This window comes from Dermacentor silvarum, chromosome 3 (genome assembly GCF_013339745.2).
Source record: "Dermacentor silvarum isolate Dsil-2018 chromosome 3, BIME_Dsil_1.4, whole genome shotgun sequence".
In the NCBI taxonomy this organism is placed as follows: domain Eukaryota; kingdom Metazoa; phylum Arthropoda; class Arachnida; order Ixodida; family Ixodidae; genus Dermacentor; species Dermacentor silvarum.
The window spans coordinates 183,140,639-183,165,315 of NC_051156.1; the positions used below are offsets into that span (position 1 = coordinate 183,140,639).

Genomic DNA, 24,677 nt, shown 5'->3' on the forward strand with positions numbered 1-24,677 from the left:
AGCGGAGTTCGGGTCCACGGGCGATCAAGTGGTAAGCACCTCGAACATCTACCAAGTTTGTATGCGCACCTCTTTTAGACATAAGCTCGCGTGCGGTCAGACAGCTTGAAATTAGATTTGTGCAGCACAGCCTAAACTGAGAACGTCACAGAGTCAAGGACGCATGTGCAATATCTGCTTCACATGAATGCATGATGCACACTAGGCTGCGGAACAGGCGAATGCAAAGCGCATCCGCGACTTTGTCCCTCATGAAATTTCAAGTAGATATTACTTCAATGAAGCTCATCATAGAGCATAATGCTGTGAACAAATTTTCCACGCTGCTGGCATTGTAAAAGGTGCTCAAATTTATATTACTGTTGAAATTACATTTTTCGGACTCCCTGTTTATTAGGACATTTCTGTGGCCTCGCCCATGTGCAAAAGAAAAAAAAAAAAAAATTGGTCGGCAACTATAGTGGCACAAGGAGCTTTCAATAGATATATTTCTGTTAAGACAGAAACAGAGGCAACAGCCTTCGCAATGGACAAGCGTGACAGTGATCAATATTGCGTGTACAGCAACCATGCTCCAAAAGCAAAACTTGCGCTCTTCATGGACAGCAACAGTGTTGAATTCTGACCTCATGTTCTAGAACCATTTGGTGCAACCTTTGCTGGACAGCATCCACAGGGCATGCCAGTCCATCAACATCGAACTGCTGCTGCTGCTGCAAGGGGGCCGCAGTTGTTCTGGATGCCACAGGATCAAGCAGAAGCCTGTCATCACAGGGTGTAGCTGGATAGCCGGAACTGGGAGTTCTGAATGTAAAGATAATGGCAGAAAATAATAAATACACAGAAGCAAATTACAAATCATAATCTCTGGAGGGGAAGGAAATTTTTTCCCCACTGAGAAAAGTCAACTTGCGCCAACCTTTGCACAACTCAAATGTCACCAGCACTGTGCAGGGAGGAGCACTGGGCAAATCACCTACAAACACTGCCACAGTTCACATCAGGCAATATGTTGTTGCTTATAGAAACGTGTATCTAAAAAATATAAACAAAGGGTGGTCACAAGAAAACTATTTTGACTACAGTCGCTTAAAAGTGCAGTGTGAGCCAGCGTTTTTGATGCGATTTTGTTCTCGTTAGCCGATCTCGTAGATACACAGCTACACCTGCTTGTTGCCCACTTTGCTCAGAGGCCCAATGCAATTAACCTAGTGGAATTTACAGATCGGCTAACCTATAATTGCAAAAAAAAAAAAAACCGACAAAGCAAATACACAAAAATTTGGTGAAAAGTACTAAAAATTATTTTCCATGCAAGGACATACGCTGTTAACTAAAACATTACTTTACTGTTCTGTAGAGATGTGGTGAAAACGCATGCTGCTCTATATACGAGGTCTGTTAGAAAAGTATCCGAACTTTTTTTTTTTGCGAACACCTAATGGATATGAAACAAGCGCGCTTGCATCAGCCGACCTTGAACCTTCGTGCGCATGCGCGAATTTTTTCCCACCTGCCGATATCATCAGCTGCTGGGACTATCGGTAATAACAATGGAATTTTCATGGTGCTTGAATATTGTTATAAGTGGGTTCGACTGTATCACCGAAAAGGCAAACAAAAGGAGAAAATGTCAACAATGAACATGCCACTACAACAATCAACCACCAAGCTGCTTTTTCAAAGTAGAAAAATACATTTGAAGTTAAGATAGACAATTTCAGAGATAACTTGCAGCAAAAAAAGTAATTCAATGCGTTCAGCAGAAGCAGAGTTATTGGCAATCAAAGATTGCTTTTGATCCCCTTCGTGGTGCTCTCACTCCTTTTTCAATGCCTTGCATTGCGAAAGCTACAATGGAATCAGGCATGTTCACAACGTTCCACATACTGAACATCATCATGGTGCACAGTTCAAATTTGATTTAGGATGTTCACGTCGGCGCCACTACTTCAGATTTTGGCGCATATGACGTACCAAACTCGGAGGCTATCTCTTAACTTGCGGTTGAGTTCACTGTTTTTCATCCCTTTGCCGTGTTAGAGTGCACTAGATAGCTACGCGTGGCTGTGTTCTCTCACACTGAGCGGCAACTAGCACATTTCATTTCGCACTTATCTCTACGGCGATCACAGAATTTCAGAATGTCGAACAAAGCATCGTCTTTAGGTTTGCTTGTGCGAGTATGTTGGCACTGCCCACATTGGGTAAGCAATGGATGTTGCACTACAGACTCGCGTTGAAAGGATTCCCAACGTAACAAGCTTTGACCATGATTGCAACACACATTGAATGTGTGCAACTCGAGAAGGAGACGACCTGTTCCAGTCAGATTTTGGCGCTCGAGCTGGCTCGTCATGTGCCTGGAGCTATGTGCCACATGTGTCAACCACAGAGAGCACTCTGAGCATGCCGTTCTCAGTCGTGGCACCCTGTGGTGGCCAGGATATCAACACTACACAGCAGACTCAGTTACATGCAACTGTAGTGGTTAACTGTAGCATAGCACTATGTTTGCTTTGTGCACGGCAGGGCTGAAGTGTGCGCCGATGTGTTCCAGTCTGGCCGTGCTACGTGGCGCGAACCGGCCTTGTCTTGCCCCAGCTTGACTGACAAATTGCGACGATCCAAATCCAAATTGTGCATTTTGTGCGACATTCAAACTTGCGCACATTCAATTGCGCAATTGCGCATATTGACAGTACTGTCAATAGCACAATACGAAGCAACATCTGCCAAGGCGTCTAGCCAGGAGCGGCCCAGGAGTGAGCGTGCGCTGGAAAGTGTACGTGTGGTCTGACTTCAAGTTTTGCATAGTTCGAGGTTTAGTTGAGTGTTCCAAGCTAATCGAAATTAGTGAGACCCTGACGACTACGACAGTGATAAACAGTATGACCAAAAGTTTAACTCCTACGCGGGTGGCGGCGGCCGAGCATGACGACCTTCTTACGGAAGTTTAGTATTTCTTATTAAAAGTTAACGCACATTTTTGCTTACTTTAGCCCGTTTAGCAACCTGCGTCAATATATGCACACAATAACAGTAGGAAGAAGCGCACCGATCCAAACACCCTTCTTGATTGATGTCAACTATCAGCCAATAGCAGCAATATATTGGGATGTTGCATATGACGCCATATGCAAGTTGCTGGCAGCTTCAAAACAGGTGAAGAGAAGGCCTTGTTTGAAAAGAGAGCTTGAGAGGGGCTACTTTGTACGCCGCTTGCAAGCTTCAAGCGCCATGCACGACTGCAAAATTTAGCCAAGATGTTCACAGCAATGTATGCCATCCATGCATTGCGTTTTTTCACCAAGCCCAAGGGGTGGGTGGTTCAGACCCCTTTGAATCAGGACCCCTAAAGAGCGATTTTTTAAATTAGACAATTTTAAAACAGCCATATGAAAGGTACAGTACTCGGCAAGTGAAACGCAATAATTGGCTGGCATGGCAGCTGGCGACACCGAGCTGATGCATTGCAGTATGATGAAAGTGGGGGCCTTTTTGATGCACTGCGACTGCATTGGCCCCCCCAGCGATCACCCAGCGCACACTGGTGGCCAAAAGAATGGTGGTCACCATGTGTGCTGATTATTGAGTGTTTGAATTGCTGAGCAATAAGAAATTCGAGAGTTTTTATAGTGCCCCCAAGTTTCTTCGCGCATTCGCTCTGCTTGTGTCCTTTTGTAACCCCTCTTGCTTTCTTTTGTATACCGTTTTGCATTCTTTTGTAAACCCAGTGGTTCGCATCCCCAAGCTTTGGGTGCTCAAAATCTAAAACTCTCAATAGGACAAGAACTTACCTAGAGTGCAGAGGCGTAGAGTAATGGGAACCTCGGCCATTGATGGCTGCTGCCCGTGCCAATGAGCTACGGGTTGCAGCCAGCAGGGTCTCGCCATTCTTATGCGACAGCCAATATGGGCACTTGTTGGATGGCAGGTCCTCCACAGCAACCTCCGGGAACATATTATACACAGCTGAACTGCTAATGTCTGTCGTACTGGTGCTAGCCGTGTTGCTGAGGAGATGCGTCTGCCGCGGCAAAGCAGACAGCATCATTGCTTCCGCGGTGGCGGCGGTGGCCTCACTGTCCTTTTCACTTTGCTCTTGCACTGCCTCTGTCATGGCTGAAGCACATGATTCACCAGCCTCACTGACAAGTGTGTCGGTTGAGTCCTCAATGGAGGACACCGCATGCTGCTGCTGCTGCTCAGTGTGTTGCACGCTTTCTTCAGCGGAATCTGCCACAATGAGGGAAGTTTTGGCATCCGCTGCCACTTCCTCGTGGCTGCTGTTCAAAGCTCCGTTACTCAGGCTGCGCCGATGAGCCAACGGCGTGGCGGTTTCGTCGTGCCCACTGTGCAGCTCCGACTGCAGACCTTTCAGGCTCGGGTCACTCAGTCGTCGTTGGTGCTTTTCGGGAGGCGGCGTCTGCTCGGACTGGCTGCCTGCAAACAGCGAGTCTACGGACTTGGTTTTGACAAGGTTTGTTGACGTATCGCCACTGCCGGCTGGTTCAGGAGGAGTCTCCTCTGCAGGTTCTGGGGCCTCTGATGGAGGTGTGGAAGGCGGGCCTTGCGACAGTAGTCCCGTAGATGGCTGCAGATACACCTCGCTCCAGAAGCGCAGATCCCGTACTTGGCACCGAGGCCTCAGGACCTGTTGATGGAGCGGATGGGAACATTTTCAATTCACATGCCAGGAATGCGCCACTAAGACTGGATTAGGAAATGACTGACAGAAAGCCCAAGGAAATGGCAATCACTGGATGAAGGAAGGCACATGCCATTCTATGTTTCCATTATGCAAATTCAGCTGTTAGCACCATTTTTGCACAATAATCCAAGCGAGAACCCTGAACAGTGAGACAATATGTTGTTGCGGCTCGAGGTGGCGTTTGGGCCAAGAATCCATCAAGCCCATCGATGAGTACATCCAGTAAAAGGAAATAGGAAAATGGTTTAACTTACATTATGTGCTAATGTTATGTTGTGTGAAGTGATAAGCCATCTTTATCTGCGTCAAGCAACAAAAGGGGCACTAGTAGGCCTAAGCAAGCCAAGCATAAAACTTGTGGGGATGCGAGACTCTCACGCGTCCCCTGATGTTGTTTTCCCCCGCATGGTTCCCGTCTCCTGTAATCCTGCTTCGACACGTGGCTTTACAGCAGCGGTCGGTGCGCATGCGGCGTATTGCGAGATGGTGCGGGTGTTGCACTGCTAACGCCACCTAACAGCAGGGTTACTCGTGCGCAAAAGAGAGAAGGCTCCTCCTTTTTGTCGTGGAGTCTGCACGCAGCGCAGCCCATTCGCGCGTGCGCCGACACGCTTCGCAGGACCGTCCCGAGTAGCTTAGGAGCACAACACCGGTACGGACGAAACTCGGATTGTTCGAATTCGCGACTGTTCGCGTGACCTTACACGTGAACAACTAGGCGTTGGTGTTTAGCATGCAGGCGAACATATTCGCTCGCCATCCGGTCGTAGCGAGTCGGATTTCCTCGATTTGTTGCATGTCCATTGGCGTAGTAATTCGGCTAGCAGGCATTGGTGTATGAAAGGTATAATAAATGCCATTTTGATTGTTTTGCACTACTGTGTTGTCGTTACTTTGTCCCAAAAGCACGGGTGAGACCCCACAAACTGACTTGGTCTTCATATCTACAATGATGTACACTGACATAGCTGTGGCCTCCATTTTGTTGTAGTACAGCTATTATGGTGAAACGGTGCACAATGTTGTGATCCAGTTATCTCAAGCTACCTGCGCAAAGTGTTGGAAAAGCGGTGAATAGAACAACCATACGAAAAGCAGAATGAGCGAAGTTGCAAGCACACCTGATCTGTGTGGCTGTAGAGATAGTTGAAGTATTGTTCTGGTCTCGCCTTCAGGAAAGTCCACACTGAGAACGTTCTCGTGGCTACAGCTTCTTGCTGCCGTTCCATGGTGCTGTTCCCCAGAAAATCTCCAAATAGGCTTGAGTATGTATGCTGTGCCAGCTTGACCTGTTGAAGCAAGTGCAGTTAGCACGCAGATGAACACTAAGTGGCTATTGTAATGTGCTGAGAAAAGCTAAAAGTTGCCAAGTAACAAGGCATGGCTGCATTGTCATCGTTCTAGAGACATAACTTCCAAAACAAATGCTTATCAGTGTCACGCTCACGTCCAGAAACAGGCTGCATACAAATTGATGTGCAAGAGAAAAACTTCAATTGCTAATGAGAGCTTCTACAGAAAAAATGTGTACGACATGCGCAAGAAAGAGAACAACATGGAGCATCATTACCTCAAATGAGCTTAGTCTCATTTCAGGTAAAACGTTCCAAGCAATTTACCATGCAATACTCTTTCTTGCCAGTATGCTTCCACTTTCTGGCTGTCGAACAGCTAGATGACAACCAACATCCGCCTATCAATGTGAAGGAATAAATACAGTAAAATGTCGGTGATACGAATCTTGTGGGGTCACGTAAAATATTCGTATCATCAAAACATACACAATATCAAGAAAAACTAATTTATTTTTAGCAGAAAAAATTCGTAATAGCGGAACCCCGTTGATACGTTCCTCACTGCAGCGTTTTCCTAGCTGCTACATGACGTTTTCACTGTCCCGACTTAAATCCCATTGACTTCCATCTATTAAGTTCCCCTTGATACGTCGTCAATCTAATTTTCCTGGATCTTACATTGCATTTCAACCGGAACAGCAGATTTTTTTTTTTTTTTTTGTATTGTGAGCAATGTATTTCGGCCAGGGAATGTTACGAATTCGTACCACACCGAAATTCATACCAGCCGCGATTGTATCACCGGGGTTTTATTGTAATTTATCCCCAATCAAAAATGCATAAAAAAGGAGGGGGGGGGGGGGGGGACAATAAAGCAACGGTCAACAAGACAGGTTAAATAAATGCAACAGGATAAATAATTCGTGTGGCTGATGCCAAGTTACAATTTCACTGTTTATTCATGGTTGTCGCTGCTGAAATGGCTGCTTGCAAGTTCTGTTGCAGATGGAAGAAAAGCATGCAAAGGAAAATTGGTAGGTTTTACAAGACTAAGAGAGAGAGAGAGAAAAAAAAAGAAAACTTATCTGCCAAGCTTGTCCTAGTGAAACAACCATGCAGAGTGACCTGCTCACCAAATATTGCTGGTTGAACTGGAAGCCACATGGAAATTGTGTCAGCAGCTGATGCACACAGTCAAGCCACTGAAGAAAGACCGGGCAGCGCTCGCCCAGGTCATCAGCTGTAGCACTGTTGCCGCAGCGGTCTCCAAATTTGTGTCCAAACTCCAGCCACTCCTTTTCCACCAGTACTTGGAAGCCCTGGGAAAACAAAGCCAAGGTGGCCAGTTGACGCATCAGAACTCGGCAAACCATCTGACTGCTCTACATTTGAAAGCTGTTAACAGTTCTGATTCTGCAAGTGCATAGAGAGACTACAGTGTAGTCCACTTATTACGATACCCCATATAGCGACATATTGGTTAAGAGTATCAATTTATGCATTAAGGCTACGAGAAACCCCCCCCCCCCCCCGCCCATATATAACAATATCTTATTCACTGCGTATCGGATATAGCAATCACAATTTTGCCTTCTGGACGGCGTTTTCTATGTAGAATAAACGCGACATTTGCGTTGCTAAGTTCCCCTTAAACGAACAATGCCGAGACAAGGCGAAAAGTTTAATTACCACGTAGTGCGCCTGCGCGTCAACTGCAAAAGCCGCGGAGATCATCGCGAGTTGGCGCAGTGTGCCAGAAGTTGGCAGCAGCTGCTTTGCGTACACGTCGCCCGCGATCACGCTCTACGGGTCCAGAGAAGAGAGAGAGGAAAAAAAAAAAAAAAAAGAGAAGTGGCGCCCGCCCTTTCCGCACTCTCAGCGAGTGTGGAAATACGCCGCGAAAGAAGCCCCGTAGAACATGGGTTCTCAAAGTAGGTTCCGCGGAACCCTGGGGTTCCGCAGGTCCCTGCTCAGGGTTCCGCGAGCCACTGATAAATTTTCCGTGGTCCCACGCTCGCCAATTAAGTGGCTAAAACGGACAACAAGAGGTGTGCTCGATCCACAGAACTTCCATTACCCATGCCCGAGTGTCAAAAAGCACATCACAGCGCGTAACGGCTGTGCGTGAACTGCGTAATAAATCCGCAAGCAGCTTGTAGCCACCCAACCTCTGAAAACAGGCAGCGCGCCTAAGCTTTCGCACTTCAATCTTGGAGGCTGTAACTTACCAACATGCGCATTTCTCCCGTTTGTAGATAGGGTAGGTGCCGATAGCGTGCACACTGACGTATATGTCGGAGGAATAAAAAAATAAATGCGTGGAGCACCACAGATGCGTGCCGCGAAAGAGCAAAAACGGAGCTAGCGTCCAAAAACAAAGCGGCGCAGTCCGCATCGCCATGGTGCTCAGCGGCAATCTTACACGATACGTGACTGACAGCAACGTCGGAATGCAATGCTTTGTGCTTACTTGCGCCCTCAAAGCCTTTATTGTTGCGTTAATCGCCGCGCGTAACACCGTGTTGGCGGCTAGCCGCGTGCTTCCATAAGTGCGTAGTCGCCATCTGTGATCGCGTCGATAGCCACCACAGTTTTGTCCGCAGCGGTTGCGGGAAACAGTAGTTTCGTTTTGACTCGGTGCGCGCGTCGGCTGCGTGCCTTCATAACTGCGTAGTCGCCATCCATGACCGCGTCGATAGCGACTGCGGAAATGGTAGTTTCGTTTCGACTTGGTGCGTGCGTCGGCCGCCTGCCTTCTGAACCGCAAGGTCGCCGTCCATACTCGCGTCGATAACGGCCGCGGTTTCGTCAGCAGCAGTAGCGGCAAGCAGAAGTTCCGCTTTGACTCAGTACAAAAATGTCAAAGATTAAGAGCACCGGCTACATCACGATGGACGGACAACTTGTTGGCGACCAGCTCCCTAGCGAAAAAATAACCGGATGTACGCGCGGTAGAGAAAAGCGTGTCTGCAGATGAAGACGTGCGCCGCGGCCGCGCTGCGAAGGATGTTGCGAGGCCTTCGCCGCTGCTAGCCACCCCCCCCCCCCCCCTTAATCAGTCATGAGATGACAAGAATTTCAGCTTCCTGGCTGCTTTTGTGCAAAATAGAAACAAAATTTGCTGATGCATTCAGTAAATAAAAACGTGTTGACGTAGTAAGCATTCATTTATTGTTTTCTTGATACTCTGGATAATTCGACATTAGTTTCATAAGGACATTTTAATTCTGTTAATTCAGGGGGGGGGGGGGGGGAGGGGTTCCTTGGCGCTTCATGGAGCTTAGCAGGGTTCCCCGGAACGAACATGCTTGAGAACCCCTGCCGTAGAAGATGGTACCGAAGAGCAGAAGATGGTGCAGACAAAGCACAAAACGGTGCACACTGCGGTTATGAACCTCAAATTCCTCCGAGAGCAAGTGCAGATTTCAGAATATTTCAGCGCACCTAACGCTTCACACGCTGTTCAGAGGTACAAATAAACATTTCATTTTTTACCGCCTACTTTCTACAACATCTATTTTTAGTGCAAGTGGCAAATTTGGTATCGAAGCTACAAAGGTATATGTTTGGTACGGCAGTCCCGATATAGCGATCATTGGTTATAACGATCGGATTTTTCGTGGCTAGCGAAGCTAAATCCTGTGAATGAACTGCTCACCTCAATTGTACGGTAGTAAGGGTCCAAAATAAGTTCAGCCATGGCCACAATCTGAGGTGTGCGATCCCAACCGTCCGAACAATGCACAAGCACCGGTCGCCGTTCCAGATCGACCGCATTGGCAACCACGAGCGAGGCCTTCAGCAAACCTGACAGGTGGTACAGCCATTTGCTCGACTCCAAGGTTGACATCCAGCTGCAAGTGGCGATGCATAGTGATGACTATGAGCAATCGAAGATGACACAGAAAACTTGTCTCGAAAGAGGGCATAAGAAAGAGTGAACTCAGAGCAAAAGTGATGCATGGTCGCTGGTCATCAGGCCTAGTGCAGCAGCTTACATCTGGCTGCTATTTAGAGGGCACCGTTGCACATTACCCGTTCCACTTTATTGTAACTAATATACTCTTTCTCTCATAAACTCCATGCAGTGCAGTGAAGAAATATAGGGCACATGTCAGCCAATCAGAAATACTAGAACCAACTGCATGTACCGGAGGAGGGCTCGCCAACTGTGCACCACTAATCCTTCTCTGAAGCTTCTGTTCGGTCCGCTGTGCGGAGGGCAATCAGAGGCATACAATGAGGGAGCCTTTCTTCTTGTTCACTTTTCTGGTTATATGATGGAACCCACATTTTATCGAGCACTACATGGATTCGGCGAGATGGGATATTATAGGCAAATGGGAAAATGATTAATGCAGGGAATTGGGTGTGTTGGTACATATTTGAAAAGGCAACAGCGCAAAAGTACACGGACGGAGACGAGACGACAAGGACTTAAGACTCCCGCCCGTGTTTTTTGCGCTGCCGTCTTTTCAAATGGGAAAAGTGCGACCTTGTTAAATCACGATAAAGGGTCCCAAGGACAAGCTCCATGGTGTAACGCCACAAAGATGAGGTGGCACTGTCATAAATTTACATGCAAACAAAAAACCGGCAAACTCTACCAGCATGATTTTTCTCCGAAGGTAAGATTAATAAATGTGGCCAAGTTTTCAAAGGCTACTTGGCAAAGCTTAACATTCTTCTTCTTTCTGGGGTTTTACGTGCCAAAACCAGTTCCGATTATGAGGCACGCCGTAGTGGAGGACTCCGGATTAATTTTGATCATCTGGAGTTCTTTAACATGCACTACAACGCAAGCACACGGGCGTTTTTGCATTTCGCCTCCATCGAAATGCGGCCGCCGCGGCCTTCGAATTATCGAGGTTTTACTGTATCTCAAGCACAGATGGAGTTAGTGTAAGGTAGTTAGTATCGTGGTGCAGACTATGGATATATGCATTAGGGTGAGTGAAAACAAGTCTTCCCCCCCCCCCCCCTTCACAGCAGTGAAAGAGTACAAACAGTAACGTTCAAAGTAGTGGAGAGCCAGACCCACCAGGACTGATCGGCTGTGGAGGAGCAGAGGGCACGCACTGGCATGGAAACTCTTGCGGATGGTGTGGATGTTGGCCAAGCTCATGAACTGCACCTCGCAGTTGGGGTAGTACTCAGGACACTCGCAGCCCCCGCCCTTGGCTCGGTTGGCCACAGCAGCGGTGTAGGAACGAGCGTCAAGGATGAGCATCTTGCGCTGTGGCGCCGGCCGTGGCTCAAAGTGCATGCCTGGAAGGTGCGCACAGATCAATACAGGGTTCACAATCTTGTTAAAGGCACACTAACGGGAAGCACTAGATTAAATTGTCATAGTAAACTGAGTTTCTGCAGGCGTAAATTGTCTACTAGTATTACTGAAGAGGCATCAAAACAGAAGAAAGGTGGTGACACAATCCTCAAATTTCTGCAACAGTGTGTCATGATATCATGAATATTGATAATGTCTATGCATGCCTAGTCGATCGTTAACTGGTAAAGAAAGACCACATTGCATTCACATTCTAATCAAAGACTCCAACTAGCAAGATTTGAAAACCTTTCGCGAGCCTAAACCAGCTAGATTATAAGTACTCTTGATATCTGTGACATCACGCTGACATACCGAAGCAGAGGTTTTGGTGTGAAATTCAAAAAAGGCTTTTAAAAGTTTTGCATCAATTTTCTCAGTTTCTCCATTCTCTTGACTTTGCCAGACGAATAAACATAGTTTTGGAAAAATAATTTATCAGTATAAATTTATCTAGTGTTGCCTTTTTTCTCGCATTCTTCAAACAGTGTTTCTTTTTTTTTTTTTCTCTCCTGTGAACTCTGAACCCTTTCTGAATGCAACTTCAGTTTAGACAGAACAAAATGCTAGTTCTCGTCAACCTCTCCTCGAGTGGCAGTGGAACCTGCTCTTCAGAATAAGGGCGTTTCTTAGAAAATGGAATATAACAAAACATAATGTGCTACAAATTAGCACCTTGATGCTCAAGAAAATCCACTAAGCAACATTAAAGATTTTTCTTCAAAAAGGCATAAAGCTACACTGACAGACAAATTTTTTTGGCTATGAAAGGAAACTTAACTTCCAAGTAGCTAGTTTGGCGCCACTACTGGAAATAGACTCATAATTTCACTCACGCATGTGTTCTTGCGAAAGAAACAGAACATAGGAGGGTCAGTATGGCCATTTCGTTTTATTTTCGAGTTTGCTCTAATAGAGTTTTCGTATACGCAAGACCGCTGTGCATGTGTTACTCATCTCTAAAAAGCAAAACAACATTCACATCTTCTGGCAACCATTTATTGTGTGCTGGCTAGACGCTTGGCTCACCATTAAAGAATTACAACATACCAATGATTGGCTGTCAAAATAGAGGCAAAGGGTGCACTACATTTACACAGACTTCACTGCGACTGGTACATGCAAATTTTCAGTGAAAGTAAACGAGCTGCCTAGTGTCAGAGAAACCAAAAGATGTGCCAAGCTTGCTCGGCAACTTTCTGAAGCGATACATGTGCAGAAGCACCACTAGCGTAGGTATGTATTCACATAACGAATAAAGTAGTCGGAGAGTGCAAAGTGTTGTCAAAGAAAAAAATGAGCGTTATGATGTCTTGCCATTAATGATGAAACAGCCTAGACAAGAAAAAAAAAAATGCAGCTGTGCAATGGAAGCAGAACCCCCCCATGTTAGCCTCACAGTCAATGTAAAGTGAAGAGAACAGCAGCACTCACTAGCAGTCAGACCACCATTCAGCATAGACAAATCAGATGCATCCGAGTCGAGCCTCTGGTCATCAGGCAGGCTGTCAAGTCCGTTACCAATGGCAGGGCCCGGGTCGATGCTGCAAGCATCTGCTATGGCCTGGATCAGGTTCTCATCCTGAGGACTTCGCCAGCCCAACCAGCCTACCTCCGGCTGCGCTGAGCGTGCTATCACCGTGCCGTACAAGTGGTGCCTACAAGAGGTGAGGGGATGAAAAGAAATCTTGTGTCAAAACTTAAGCAGCCAATGTGTTATTTTCATGCAGCGACATCTCGGTTCACATAGCATGTTTTACAATGGTATCTTTTAATCCTACCCATTATGTTAAAACTATAGTTACCTGAAGAAAGAAAGAACACTAACTGTTCATAAATGAATGGAATTCACTCTTCCTGGGCATTGTGAAACTAGCCAAGGCATCCTCATTTCAGAATTAAGAAGAGAAAGTGAACTGAAAAATTATTCCAATGATTTCCAGGTGGGGCCATTTCCTAGGCCGGTATTTTGTAGCGATGCCTTTAAAGTAATAATGCCTTTTCGCGCTTATCGCGCTTTGTCAGTGGTCAGAGCGACGGTCCGCTCGCGTTATCACCGTTGATATCGTGAGCGGACCGTCGCTCTGACCACTGACAAAGCGCGATAAGCGCGAAAAGGCATTATTACTTTAAAGGCATCGCTACAAAATAGCGGCCCTAGTGTTCTGGCTTTGGCTTGTCAGGAATTATAATACTGCACACAGTTAATGTTTGCTGTCTTGCCAAGTCCTCTTTTAGTGGAAGTCAAAATTTTCTGTGCTGTGCTAGCAAAAATGTGGTGCTTTACAAATAACTGACCATAATAGCACCCAAGACACCATGAGGGTAAAACATCTGGGACGGGACCCTTTCCCTCATCATTCAAATGCAATTTCTCGTGCCAATTTCTGGTTAATAGCAAAGACAAGCAGGCAAAACTGGCAGCAACAGACATCAGTTGCATTCCCCCCAATGCAACGTAAACAGCAAAAACCATTTTGCTTGCCTCCAAACAACCGTGGGGATCCTCCGGGAGTACCGAAAACTGGCCACAGTTTCGAGGTCCTGGTCCGGTACTGAAGTGGGCACAATTAAGTAGCGTGGATAGCTGCTGCAAAATCTGTTCAAGGGGCACAGTGGACATATCGCGGAATCAGTGGACAGCCCATAGAGAGACAGATATGACACTGCATTTTACACACTTTTATCTACCCAACTAAGACAGATTTTCTCAAGAACAAAAGCTCGGATCCTGTGTACCTGTCACTGCTTACAGAATTGTGGCAAAGAAGAGCTGTTGTTTTATCCTCCAATCCTGCGCAATTCTGTTCCATCTTTAGCAAGATGCACGTAGTCCTGTACAATCAGTGTGCGGAGCTAGAGGCTATAATGCGATGTGTAATTCCTTTGTAATTGTAACAATACTTTCAACACTTAAAAGTGCAGAAAGTTCTGGCTAAGAATTTAGTTGGCAACAACCCACTCGTGTAATCTAACAACTTCGCAAACTCGTGCGCTCCTGCAGGTGGTGCACTGGGCCAATTCCGTGTAATGCAAGATCTGTACAAAACCTGCGTAATGGACCTAGAATGATCTTGAATTGATATTCAACGTAAAAAAAAAAAAAAAAGGCCTACCCACTAACCAACCAAAAATGAGGTTTTAGCTCCTAACACGTGCAAAGACTCACACACAAGGAAACTCACTTGAATTTCTCGTTGATGCTACTGATCTTCCACGTGCCCCCAAGGTCTGTGTCAAAGCCCATACGTTTGCACTCCTGGTGCAGTAGTGAGGTGTCTTTTTCTAAACTTGGCCTATCTGCAATAGCGAAATGCAGGACCAGGTTAGCACCATCGTTTTATCAATGATCCAGGTATGACTTAGTCCACTAACTATTAGGTCAAATCTAACGCACCACAAATAGTAGCTACAGTAAACTTATAGAAAACTAAAAACCTCCCAAATGAAGTCATTGCTTTAATAAAACAATGCCTTCATGCCCGGATGGCTTTTCATCTCACGTACACTTCACACATTGTGCACTTTATCAAAAGCTTAAAAACTAAAGAAATAAATGTAAACACTATCCAAAAAATCTGCGGCAAAGAGGCATCAACTGACCACTCTTTAGAAAGGAAAAGAGGTCGTCGTAACGTTCTTCACGGCAGTAGAGGTAGAAACGGAAGGCAAACAGGTCATCGAGCCGCTTCGGCAACTGGATTGCATTGGTGAGGCGCTTGTGCCACTTCTGACAGTCTTCATTTGTGGCGAATGAACACCTGCAATGGCAGCAACCAGAGAGGTACAAGAGACACTCAATTAGTTGCTTAAGTTACGACATTTTAGAACAAGGGTAAAAATTACCATACACCTGCCAAACGGACACTTCCAGTGTTAACCAAAGCTGATCCTCAATTGTTTAAGCGTGATTATCGGGACACTTAAAAGAACAATCAGTTGAGCTGTATTAGCAAACTATGCTTCTACAAAAACCAGGAAAGGCCTAGTCAGAAAATATGCAAGAACAAAGAATGGGTGACGATGCCACCTTGAAGTTCCCATACCATGACATCATAGATTTTGACGGCACCTGCACATGCCTAGTTAACTTAATTAAAGATGGATTACATTTGTATTCCAAAGGAGTCAAAGACCGAACATAGCAAGTTTTGAAAATTCTCACTGCACTACAATGGCCCAAATGCTACAAGAAAATGCTTTACAATTTATGACGACACAGTGACATACCGGCAGCGAGGTGTCAGTGAAAATTTAAAGAATGGAAGTTTAGACTACATTTTCTCCTAGCTAGTAATGAACCTATCACAATATTACCAAAGATAAAAGTTCTTAAAGAAAACTTTTGACAGCCTAACCTGATTTAGTGTCCCTATAACATGCACAAGTGCTACATGCAAAGCTCCCATAATTGTTTGTTTATATATATATATATAAAAAAAAGAGGCATATAGTGTGCTTTAGCATGACTCGCTCCAGTTATCAGAACTAGGGAATTTGAAGCAAAAACTATTTTTTGCTTGACAAAATTCGTAGCAGTTTCCAACAAATAATTTGCAATAACTGCAAAAAAATAAATAACTTTTTACTTAATGGCCCCTTCATTATTAAAGCAACAAGAATGAACATGCTGAAAGTTGAGAGATTAAAATCTGTCGATAAACAAAGCATGTTCAGATAGTAGAAATCCCAAGGCTAGCACCAGGGAACACATTTCCGGTCGTTCACTTTTGGGGTTGCTTTTACTTCAGCACATCATAACGACCATTGCAGCTGCTTCATAAAAATGGATGAGCACTGAAAATGGTATCACCGGAAGTGACTGACTAAAAATAAAGCATTCAAGATTCAGTAGCAAAATATATTGCTGTTGCCGGCAGTTTATCTTTATGCTTGCATATTGAACAGTCAATTGCCCTTTAATACCAAAGTGATTGGACCTCCAAAATCATTCTTTATACAAGTCACTTCGTTGTAAAGGTTGAGCACTGTACTGCGTGCATTAGAGCAGGCTAAGCATGTTCAACAAAAGAAAGCTTTTACTTAACATACATTCAACAGATACTTAGCGAAAAAAGCAGCTGGTTTTCTTCTGGACACTTTGTCCGATGGAATGAGAGACTGCAGTCGACCTTATGGCATAAAAGTTGACAAGATGCTCCATGGCAAAACCTGAGAGCGATGCAAGGTACAGCTGAAGAGCGTCAAATGCCACTATTGCCTCTCTTATCAAAATTGTTTAGTTTACAGGTTCTTCATCACTGCTAACTTCGCCAACCTTTGCCTCCTTCTCGGGAGTCCTCGATGGCTTTGACGGTATTGTTGGTCGTCACTCATGAGCAGATCATCATATTGTAAACTGCAATGTATTTCTCGGCCGTCACATCCTCTGCTGTGGCGTAACAAGTGGCATACAACTTGAGCGGTTCCTGGAGCTATTTTGTGTCAAAGATGCGGGCTACTGTAACTACTGCCGAGTCCCCACCCTCCTGCATGGTCTTTGTTACAGCGTTGACCGGCACTCCCTATAAGCATCCACAGCTTAGTGGTGACGGATCCGCTATGTGCATTCACTATAAAGCAACAATATCTTCACTGTAGAGTCGCTGCAGTGCGTATGAAAAATAGCAATTAAGCAAGTACATACACAATCCTTCACTATGCAAATATTTTCATTGTACCAGGTAATTTCCAGTCAGCCCAGTGCCTCGTGTACTTTCCCAGGGCATTTTTCAGTACTAAGCTTGAGAAGATTGTGATAAAGCAAGTGCAGTGATGAATCACCTGAAAGAGCGGGCATCCTTGCAGATTAGGTGGAGGTAAAAGATGTCGCGACACTCGACTGCCTCTAGTAATCCCAGCGGAAGGTTCAGCTGCTGCTCAGGACCCGCCAGGAAGAAACGGTACGACGAGAGAGCCACAATGCCTTGCGTCGAGCGGCCCAGGAACTCTACCGCTTCACCAGGCAGGCACGGGAATGGCACAACCAGAGACGGGTCGTCGGACACCAATGCCCGTTTGGGGTACGCCTCGCTCCCGGTCAGATTCAGGAAACTTGACGGGGTGCCACCTCCATCGTCGATGGGCGGGGACCCTTCACCTGCCTCCATGCCAAGGACCCTGCACAGAGGGAAGCAGCAGTAAACACCGCTTTAGCAGTTTCAGCTACTGCAACACATCTTGACAGTACACTGCAATGTGGCTGCCTTCTCGAGTGTTACAAACCACCCGAGTGTCTACCATTAATTTTGTCCGTTTGATTCCGCACAAAGCTGCTTATACTCCTGTCAGATGGGCAAATTTAGTGTCATTTTGAGCGAGTGCACTTTGTCGTTGGTGTCATTCGCAGGCTGTCACACGGAATTGTTTAGCGATACTCACTGTAGAGTGTACTTGCCTATGAGTGTGGTCGTCGAACTCACTTTGCTGCGTCGAAGTACGTAGCCTCAATAGCAGTGCCCCAAATATAAATGAAATAATAGACAGTTTTAATATAGCGTACGCTAAACAGCGCACGTTTATTACAGTTTTAGTTGGCCTGCGAGATGTACCGATCTCAGAGGCCATACGTCATCGTCGCGCCTATCTCTCGACTTCACCGATAGGTGGTGCTGACATCCCTCGTTAGACTTTGTGTCGTTTGAAACAAGAAGTGATCTCGACAACTCCACAAGGTTATGCATAATACACTGTCGTCGAAGTGGCCCGAGACTAAGCGAAAGCCGTTTACGCAGTCATTTGCTTCGATCGAAGCGAATTCTACAAAATCCACGCCAAATTCAATTCGAAGCAGGCAGCGGGGACACCGCCGCCATGTTTTACGTAAACTACGCAAACCACGCAAAGACAGTAACGCTAAATCTGAGAAATAGCGAGCGTACGCTATGGGATCGGTTAGCGTTCTGCGCATGCGCAGCGACGACCCTCTATGTTATAGCGTACGCAACGGTATAGCGTATGCTAAACTAAAACTGTCTAATACTCTGCAGACGGTCGACGCTACCTCTGAAAACAGTTTTTTTTTTGCGATTTAAAATGTTCCAAGTATCTCAATTTTGAAAACAGCCTTTCTTCCTCTGCCAACAAATCTGTCACTTTTTAGGCGCTCACACTTTGCCACTGTCAGAGTTTCACTGTCAAGTGATGCACAGCCTGTCACTTCAGTGTTGGATGCAATGTCGTCTGGTCATCACTCGTGATAATAGATTGTGTTAAAGAGGTTGAGACGCCAAATTTGGAGTCTATAAAAAACCTGCTGTAGGCTTCCTCTGTATGCAAGAACACTCCACACGAAGTGTTGGACACAACAAACATTTAAAATATATTTTAATTTGCTTCCAAAGAGTGCCTAAATGCTCGTTCTTGCGATCGAGACCCATTGCTAGTGCGATTGACACCGACGTCACTGTGTTGGAAGCGTAACGAAAGTTTTAGTGACGTCATACCACATTAGAGTGACGTACAATGAGTGGTGACCTACAGCACTGGGCAAGCCTCTCTCTCTTAGAGAGCGTCAAGTCTAGAGTGCAGTGAGCCGCATCGGACGCAGACGTAGAGGGAGAATTGGAGCTGCCGCAGCTAGCCATGACAACTGTCGGTGTGGTTTTGCTTGCCTGCGCTGGTACAGACAGAACGTGTGTGTGAGAGCAGACGATGCAGCAGTGCGTGCGTCGCAGCTTTGTGGGCCCACGTGACCAAGTTTCCTAGACAGTGACGTCACTGTCCGACTCGGCGCCCAGAAACCGAAAATCATTCACCTAAATAATGCAATATTAAATTATTTCCCTAGAATATACGAATCTTTGAGTGTGTGTCATGCTTCCTGGAGCAATGAGAAACGTTTGAAACAAAGAACGCGCAAGCCACAAGTTTGATGTCTCAATCCCTTTAATGCATGTTGCAAATAATGGCTTAAAAAATGTGTATAATATGCTGGCAAATTTACCAACCGACACTGTCAACAATTACAAATGACACTTTCCTTTCTTTCCAGCAGTGCGCTAGCCAAAGTGACATCTGCTGTGGCGAAGTGCACATGCAGCTAATTTGCCCGTACGATTCATGTAAAAAAATGTGGACATTATTTCATCTTGCCACTCTTCCCCTGTCTGCATGCATTTAATGATCATGGACTAGTAAGTAAAGCTTATCATATAAGAAATTCCCTACAGCAATGGGTGCTATGTTTGCTGCATGGTCGGATTTATCGTATGGCCAGTTGTGTTTTTTGTACACTAATATGGTGGATGTCTGGAATTCTCCATTGTCAAACAAGAGAACTACTCTCAACAGGTACTGTGTGTGGTTTCACTAATGATTTGTGCTCACCATAAGCACCTAGATACACACGGCTGTACCTAATTCATAATTGCACTTGGAACTAGAATACAATGTGATTAGGAATACCGCATTCAAATTTTGTGCATGTTCCATGTAAAAATGGCTGCCTACTTTATATTACATCATACATAGGCTGCTTCCATTTATATGATGACTAGTGGCAAGCAGAGTTGCAAAGTGGCAACTCCGGAGTTGGAATGATTCCGGAATCATTCCACATTTTTAAACACCCAGAATGTTATGATGCCACCAGCATGACAGATGGAATGGGAATGGAATGGAAGCCAGAAATTCTGGCAATGGAGCTGGAATGGAACGGACAACTAGTGCTGAACCATTAAACACTGAAGATAAGCGAGATTACAAATCTACAAAACTGGTAAATTTGCCATTTAGGCTAAACTAGACTATAGAATATATTGTATATATTGTATTATAATATATTGTATTATAGAATATAGAATATATTGTATTTCTCCTACCGGTTCTTTCAGTATCCACCTATAGGCGACTACTTCTGCCACAATAATTATAAACACGGTAGTCTGCGTGCCCAATTCTACTTTTCTGAAGACCCGGAAACCTTCCTGCGTTACAAGGCTAAAGTGTGTTTAAAGAGACAAACTTCTAGTTGTCAAGAATTACTATTCGGTTTAGCAGTCGAGGACGGCAGAAAACTAGGTGGGGTGATGAAGTTAGGAAATTTGCAGGCGCAAGTTGGAATCAGCTAGCACAAGACAGGGTAATTGGAGATCACAGGGAGAGGCCTTCGTCCTGCAGTGGACATAAATATAGGCTGATGACGATGATGATGATTCAGTTTAGCAAGAGCACAAACGACCTACAACACAAAGATAGAGGCCAAGAACGATATCGCAAATTGTTGCACCCTGCACGAGTCCTCGGTAATTTGGAATGCACGCCCACTAATATGCCAGTAGATAGGGAAAAAAATATTAGTAGATATTAGAGAGATCACAGGCAATAACGCAATGCAGAGGTAACAGGACGCCAAGCATATTTCTAGTGCGAGAAAATTTGATGTAACATTGTAGCATCCTGAAGTCCTCAAAAATATGTTTTCAGTTAGTATAGGCAGGCAAGAGCAAGCAGTCTACAGTTATAGAGAAAGCGCTCATTTACTGGAATTGGAGGAATGGAGTGGGTCAGCTCAGAAATTGCAGAACTGGGAATGGTCCAACTCTCACCAGTCCAAGGAGGTAAATGGAGTGGTGTTACGGGTTATCTCCATTCCCCTGGATGAGGGCCCCACTCCGTAACTCGGGTGCTAAACAGAATCTTCGGTAGGTTGGGTTATCTTGCTTGTTTTACGGCTATTATTACCACCATTCTCATTTCTTTGACTTCAATGCTGAGCAATCACCTATCTGACACTTCCTATTTTTCATTAGGATTCAAGTTATCCCTCTATCAACATACTCTAGGCATTTTAGAAGCAGCAGTAGCACTAAGAACCAAGAAGTTCTGGGCATGATTGCGTACTTAACCAATGGCACACACGAACACAGGAGTTTCTTTTGATGTCGCTATTCCTAATGCCGCCCTGTCTTGTGTGCAAATAATGCAGTGTTAGGAAAAGTGTATAAGAAACTTACCTCATTAAAAGGGCCTTCTAACACTGTTTGAAGCTGTACACGAAGAGCATTTCAGAAATGTCTCCCAATAAAAAAATTTTTGAAAGCATTTTGTTATGAAAAGGAAAAGTTATCACTATGGCTTTGCTTCTCTCTTTTTTCCTAGCAAGTTCTAAGCCCGTGATTCACCACAGCAAGGGTAACGATCCCACCCTCCTGACGAGCCGCTGTGATGCTGTATTTGTTTTACTTATTTAGGTTGCTTAAAGTGCGTTCTTACTGTGACTTTCTCACAAAAAGCATGCAGTATTGTGGAGTCCAGCCCTCCCTGCATGGAAATAAAAGAAGTTCCTACCATAATATTTTAGCCTTGTGACCGCATCCGCTGCTTGTGGGAATAAGATGCTGCCAGCCCCAGAGGGTGACATTAAACAATTCAGATGCTGTGTCCACAAATGCACACACTAAGATAGTGCATCAAAAGCACTGATAAAAATAATAACATCTAATTGTGTCCGATACATCTTGAAAGACTTCTGATGGGACCTGTGCTGCTAGCTTCAGTAATATGTGTAAAGTGTTTAAGTAAAACAAGTTGGCAAGTAGATGTTAGGGTGTTCACTTTTATTGTCAGTAGGTTGTCATGCAGCGGGTTCACTTATGTCCGTCTTTCATGATGTTTTACAACAGGAATATTACTCAAGGGGACGGAGAGGTGCTTTCTAAATATTACAAACATGAATAATTGGTGTTCTCATATCTGGCGTACTGTATAAAATTTTTGCATGGAGTCCACATTCAGAACAGCTGACAAAACTCACTGAAGAATATGCAAGAACTATGGTGAAACTATATATTCAATGAACAGAATTAATTGATGGCTGAAGAGGCTAAAGTGGTGCGAAAAATGATTTTGACATTCAGAACTGTGCCGTTAAGTGAAGTAAACTATGCACCAAAATAACTGGGCATTTCAGCGGCAACATTAAGCAATCTTTAAAAGCAGTGCAGTAGAGATAAGCAGGTTACACATTATGCACACCTCCAGACATCAGAAAATGTGATAATCCTTGATCAGCTTACTAATGAACAATATTCACAATTAGCTTTTTTAACAAATTAACGACTCATGCTGCAAGTGTGGAATTTCTCAAGACTAGAACTAGCTTTAAGATATGCAACCCTAAACTTGCAGCAAGATGCATTGACATTCCACACAGTTGTGTACAAGGAAGGCCTTCTGGGAATACAGTACGTGGATTGGCAATGCATGTCACCTGATACAACTACAAACCACCCACTTCAATCAAACAACAGTTTCGGTGAAAAAATAGCATAGTTGTTAGCGGCAAGCTATGACTCAACGAGTGGTAAATAGATCTCTCGCGTCAGGTTGCCTATCTGGAAACAAGCCAAGAGCATTATGTACAATGGAAGCTAAAAATAATTGTTTACTGGATTGCTTGTATTCACCAAGGTCAACAGTTCAATGTTAGGAAGAGCACAAGTTAAAACATTCACTACGGCAGAGTCCAGCAAAGCACAAATGTCTTACTCGACACGTAACACTCAGAGGAAGTTGTCATTTTTTTTTATCGCCGCTATTAGCTCATATCAGATGGTGTATCAAGGACAAACTAAGAGAGCGTTGTTCTACTGAAAGAATGTTGTTCTACACTAACCTGATCCAGACCAGTGTAGCTATGACATAGAGAAAAAAAAACTCCCTCTCGAGGTAAACGTCCCAAAACTGCAGTGCTGCTTTCCAAGGTACTCTAGAAATGCCTTATCTGACGCTCTCGCTGTCTGTCGCTAGAATGGCAACACATAAAAGAGCGACGCGACACACCGCCCATGTTGTGGTATGATAAGATAGAATGCATCGGAAGGGCTTTGACTTCTGCTGCAAGCCGCATTTTTTTTTTTTTAATATTTGTCTGATAAGCTCACAACAGTGAACAGATTGCAAGCACCAGATTGCAAATTGGCAACAATTTCTTCAAATGTTTTCTGTTCTTTTATAAGAACAAAAAAGTGATACATGCAAATACCGATAGCTCAGAAAAATAAAAAAAGTCCACTGGTTAAGGACCACCAAAATTCGGAATGAAAAATTTACGATCAAGAAAGCTACTCGCCAGAGACGGCCTGGACCAAGGCCATTGATTCTCTGAGCAACAATACAGTTTTATCTCTCTCTCTCTCAATATGTGGATTTATTTATAAACACAATGCAAGGAGCACTTTTGAGATAGCCATGGCCATGCTGCAAAGCCCCATGCCTCACACTGTTTCAATTATACCAACATACTCACGTGTTTTTTGAAGAGATGAATTTAAAAAAAAGTAATAATAAAGAAAAGGGGGCAAGAAGCAGTTCACAGAATTAAAAGTGAAGCACCATGTTCATTTTGAACCACACGTGTATCTTGTGACAACCCTACATGGATGTCTTAATAAATTTAGAAAGTGTTAAACAGTGAAATAAGATATCCAGCTGGTATTTGGAGGAGCATTAACTACTAAAACCTTGCCAGCTGCACTCCCTTAGAATGCATTAAAAGACCAACAATCCTATATGCAAAAGTAGGTAAGTGCATGAAATGCTCACACCTAAGTGGGACAGAGACGGTTTGAGTTAAACAACTGATGTTGCCTGCAGGCAACCTGTGGAGCATGCAGTCTCCAAAATGCGGCAGCTGCAGCAGTGGAACGACTTCCAGCAGAGACAAACAAAATGACTGACTGTTCCAAGTTATATTTGCGTATCAGCTTGTGGGCATAATATGATGACCATGACAAACTGTATTGGTGTGGACGTATGTCGGCAAGCTATGAGTCAACTCACTCAGAATCACATAAACCGGTGTCACACAGGCCCGACTGAACCCGATTGGGATCGATCAGTCTGGGCAAAGAAGCCATTTACGATGGAAGAATTCGATCTGGATCAGTCTTGATTGCGATTGAACGTGCCAGGTGTGACACCGGTATTAGACTCAGACCGACCTGCGAATCCGAGTGAGCCTGGCTGAGTGCAAGCGAGTCCAGCTGTGTAGAATTTTGGTGTGTCCAAGTTCGAGTGAGCCCTAAGCACACAGTATATTTTGTGAGCAAGTCTGAGTGAGTTCCGTTTATTTTGCCGACCTACGAGTATGGGTTCTGTCTAGAGACAAATTAGGACTTGTGGACAAGTTTTTTTAAGAGTGTGTTGTCAGACATTATTTCTCAAAGCAGCCATCAGCTTTCAGGAGGTGATGAGCTGATGTATTTATCTTTTCTTTTTGTTACTTGCACACCTGCTATGTGGGTATGTACTAAACTCACTAGCAAGAGTTTGGTGATCACAGATGCCACAGAATTTCTTTTTTCTCAGCGTAGACACCCAGGCTTAAATCAAGTAATAT

General features: G+C 44.7%; 1 protein-coding gene across 1 annotated transcript in view; it reads right to left on the reverse strand.

Annotated features, from left to right (window-relative positions):
- LOC119446218 (myotubularin-related protein 3-like) overlaps positions 1 to 24,677 on the reverse strand; it is a 44,652-nt gene that overhangs the window by 17,518 nt on the left and 2,457 nt on the right. Inside the window, 12 exon segments of the mRNA XM_037710584.2 lie at positions 627 to 804; positions 3,801 to 4,657; positions 5,836 to 6,003; positions 7,143 to 7,328; positions 9,668 to 9,863; positions 11,051 to 11,088; positions 11,090 to 11,277; positions 12,770 to 12,993; positions 13,821 to 13,934; positions 14,521 to 14,635; positions 14,939 to 15,096; positions 17,120 to 17,455. Coding sequence (XP_037566512.1) covers positions 627 to 804; positions 3,801 to 4,657; positions 5,836 to 6,003; positions 7,143 to 7,328; positions 9,668 to 9,863; positions 11,051 to 11,088; positions 11,090 to 11,277; positions 12,770 to 12,993; positions 13,821 to 13,934; positions 14,521 to 14,635; positions 14,939 to 15,096; positions 17,120 to 17,445 — 2,748 coding nt within the window. The 5' untranslated portion in view covers positions 17,446 to 17,455.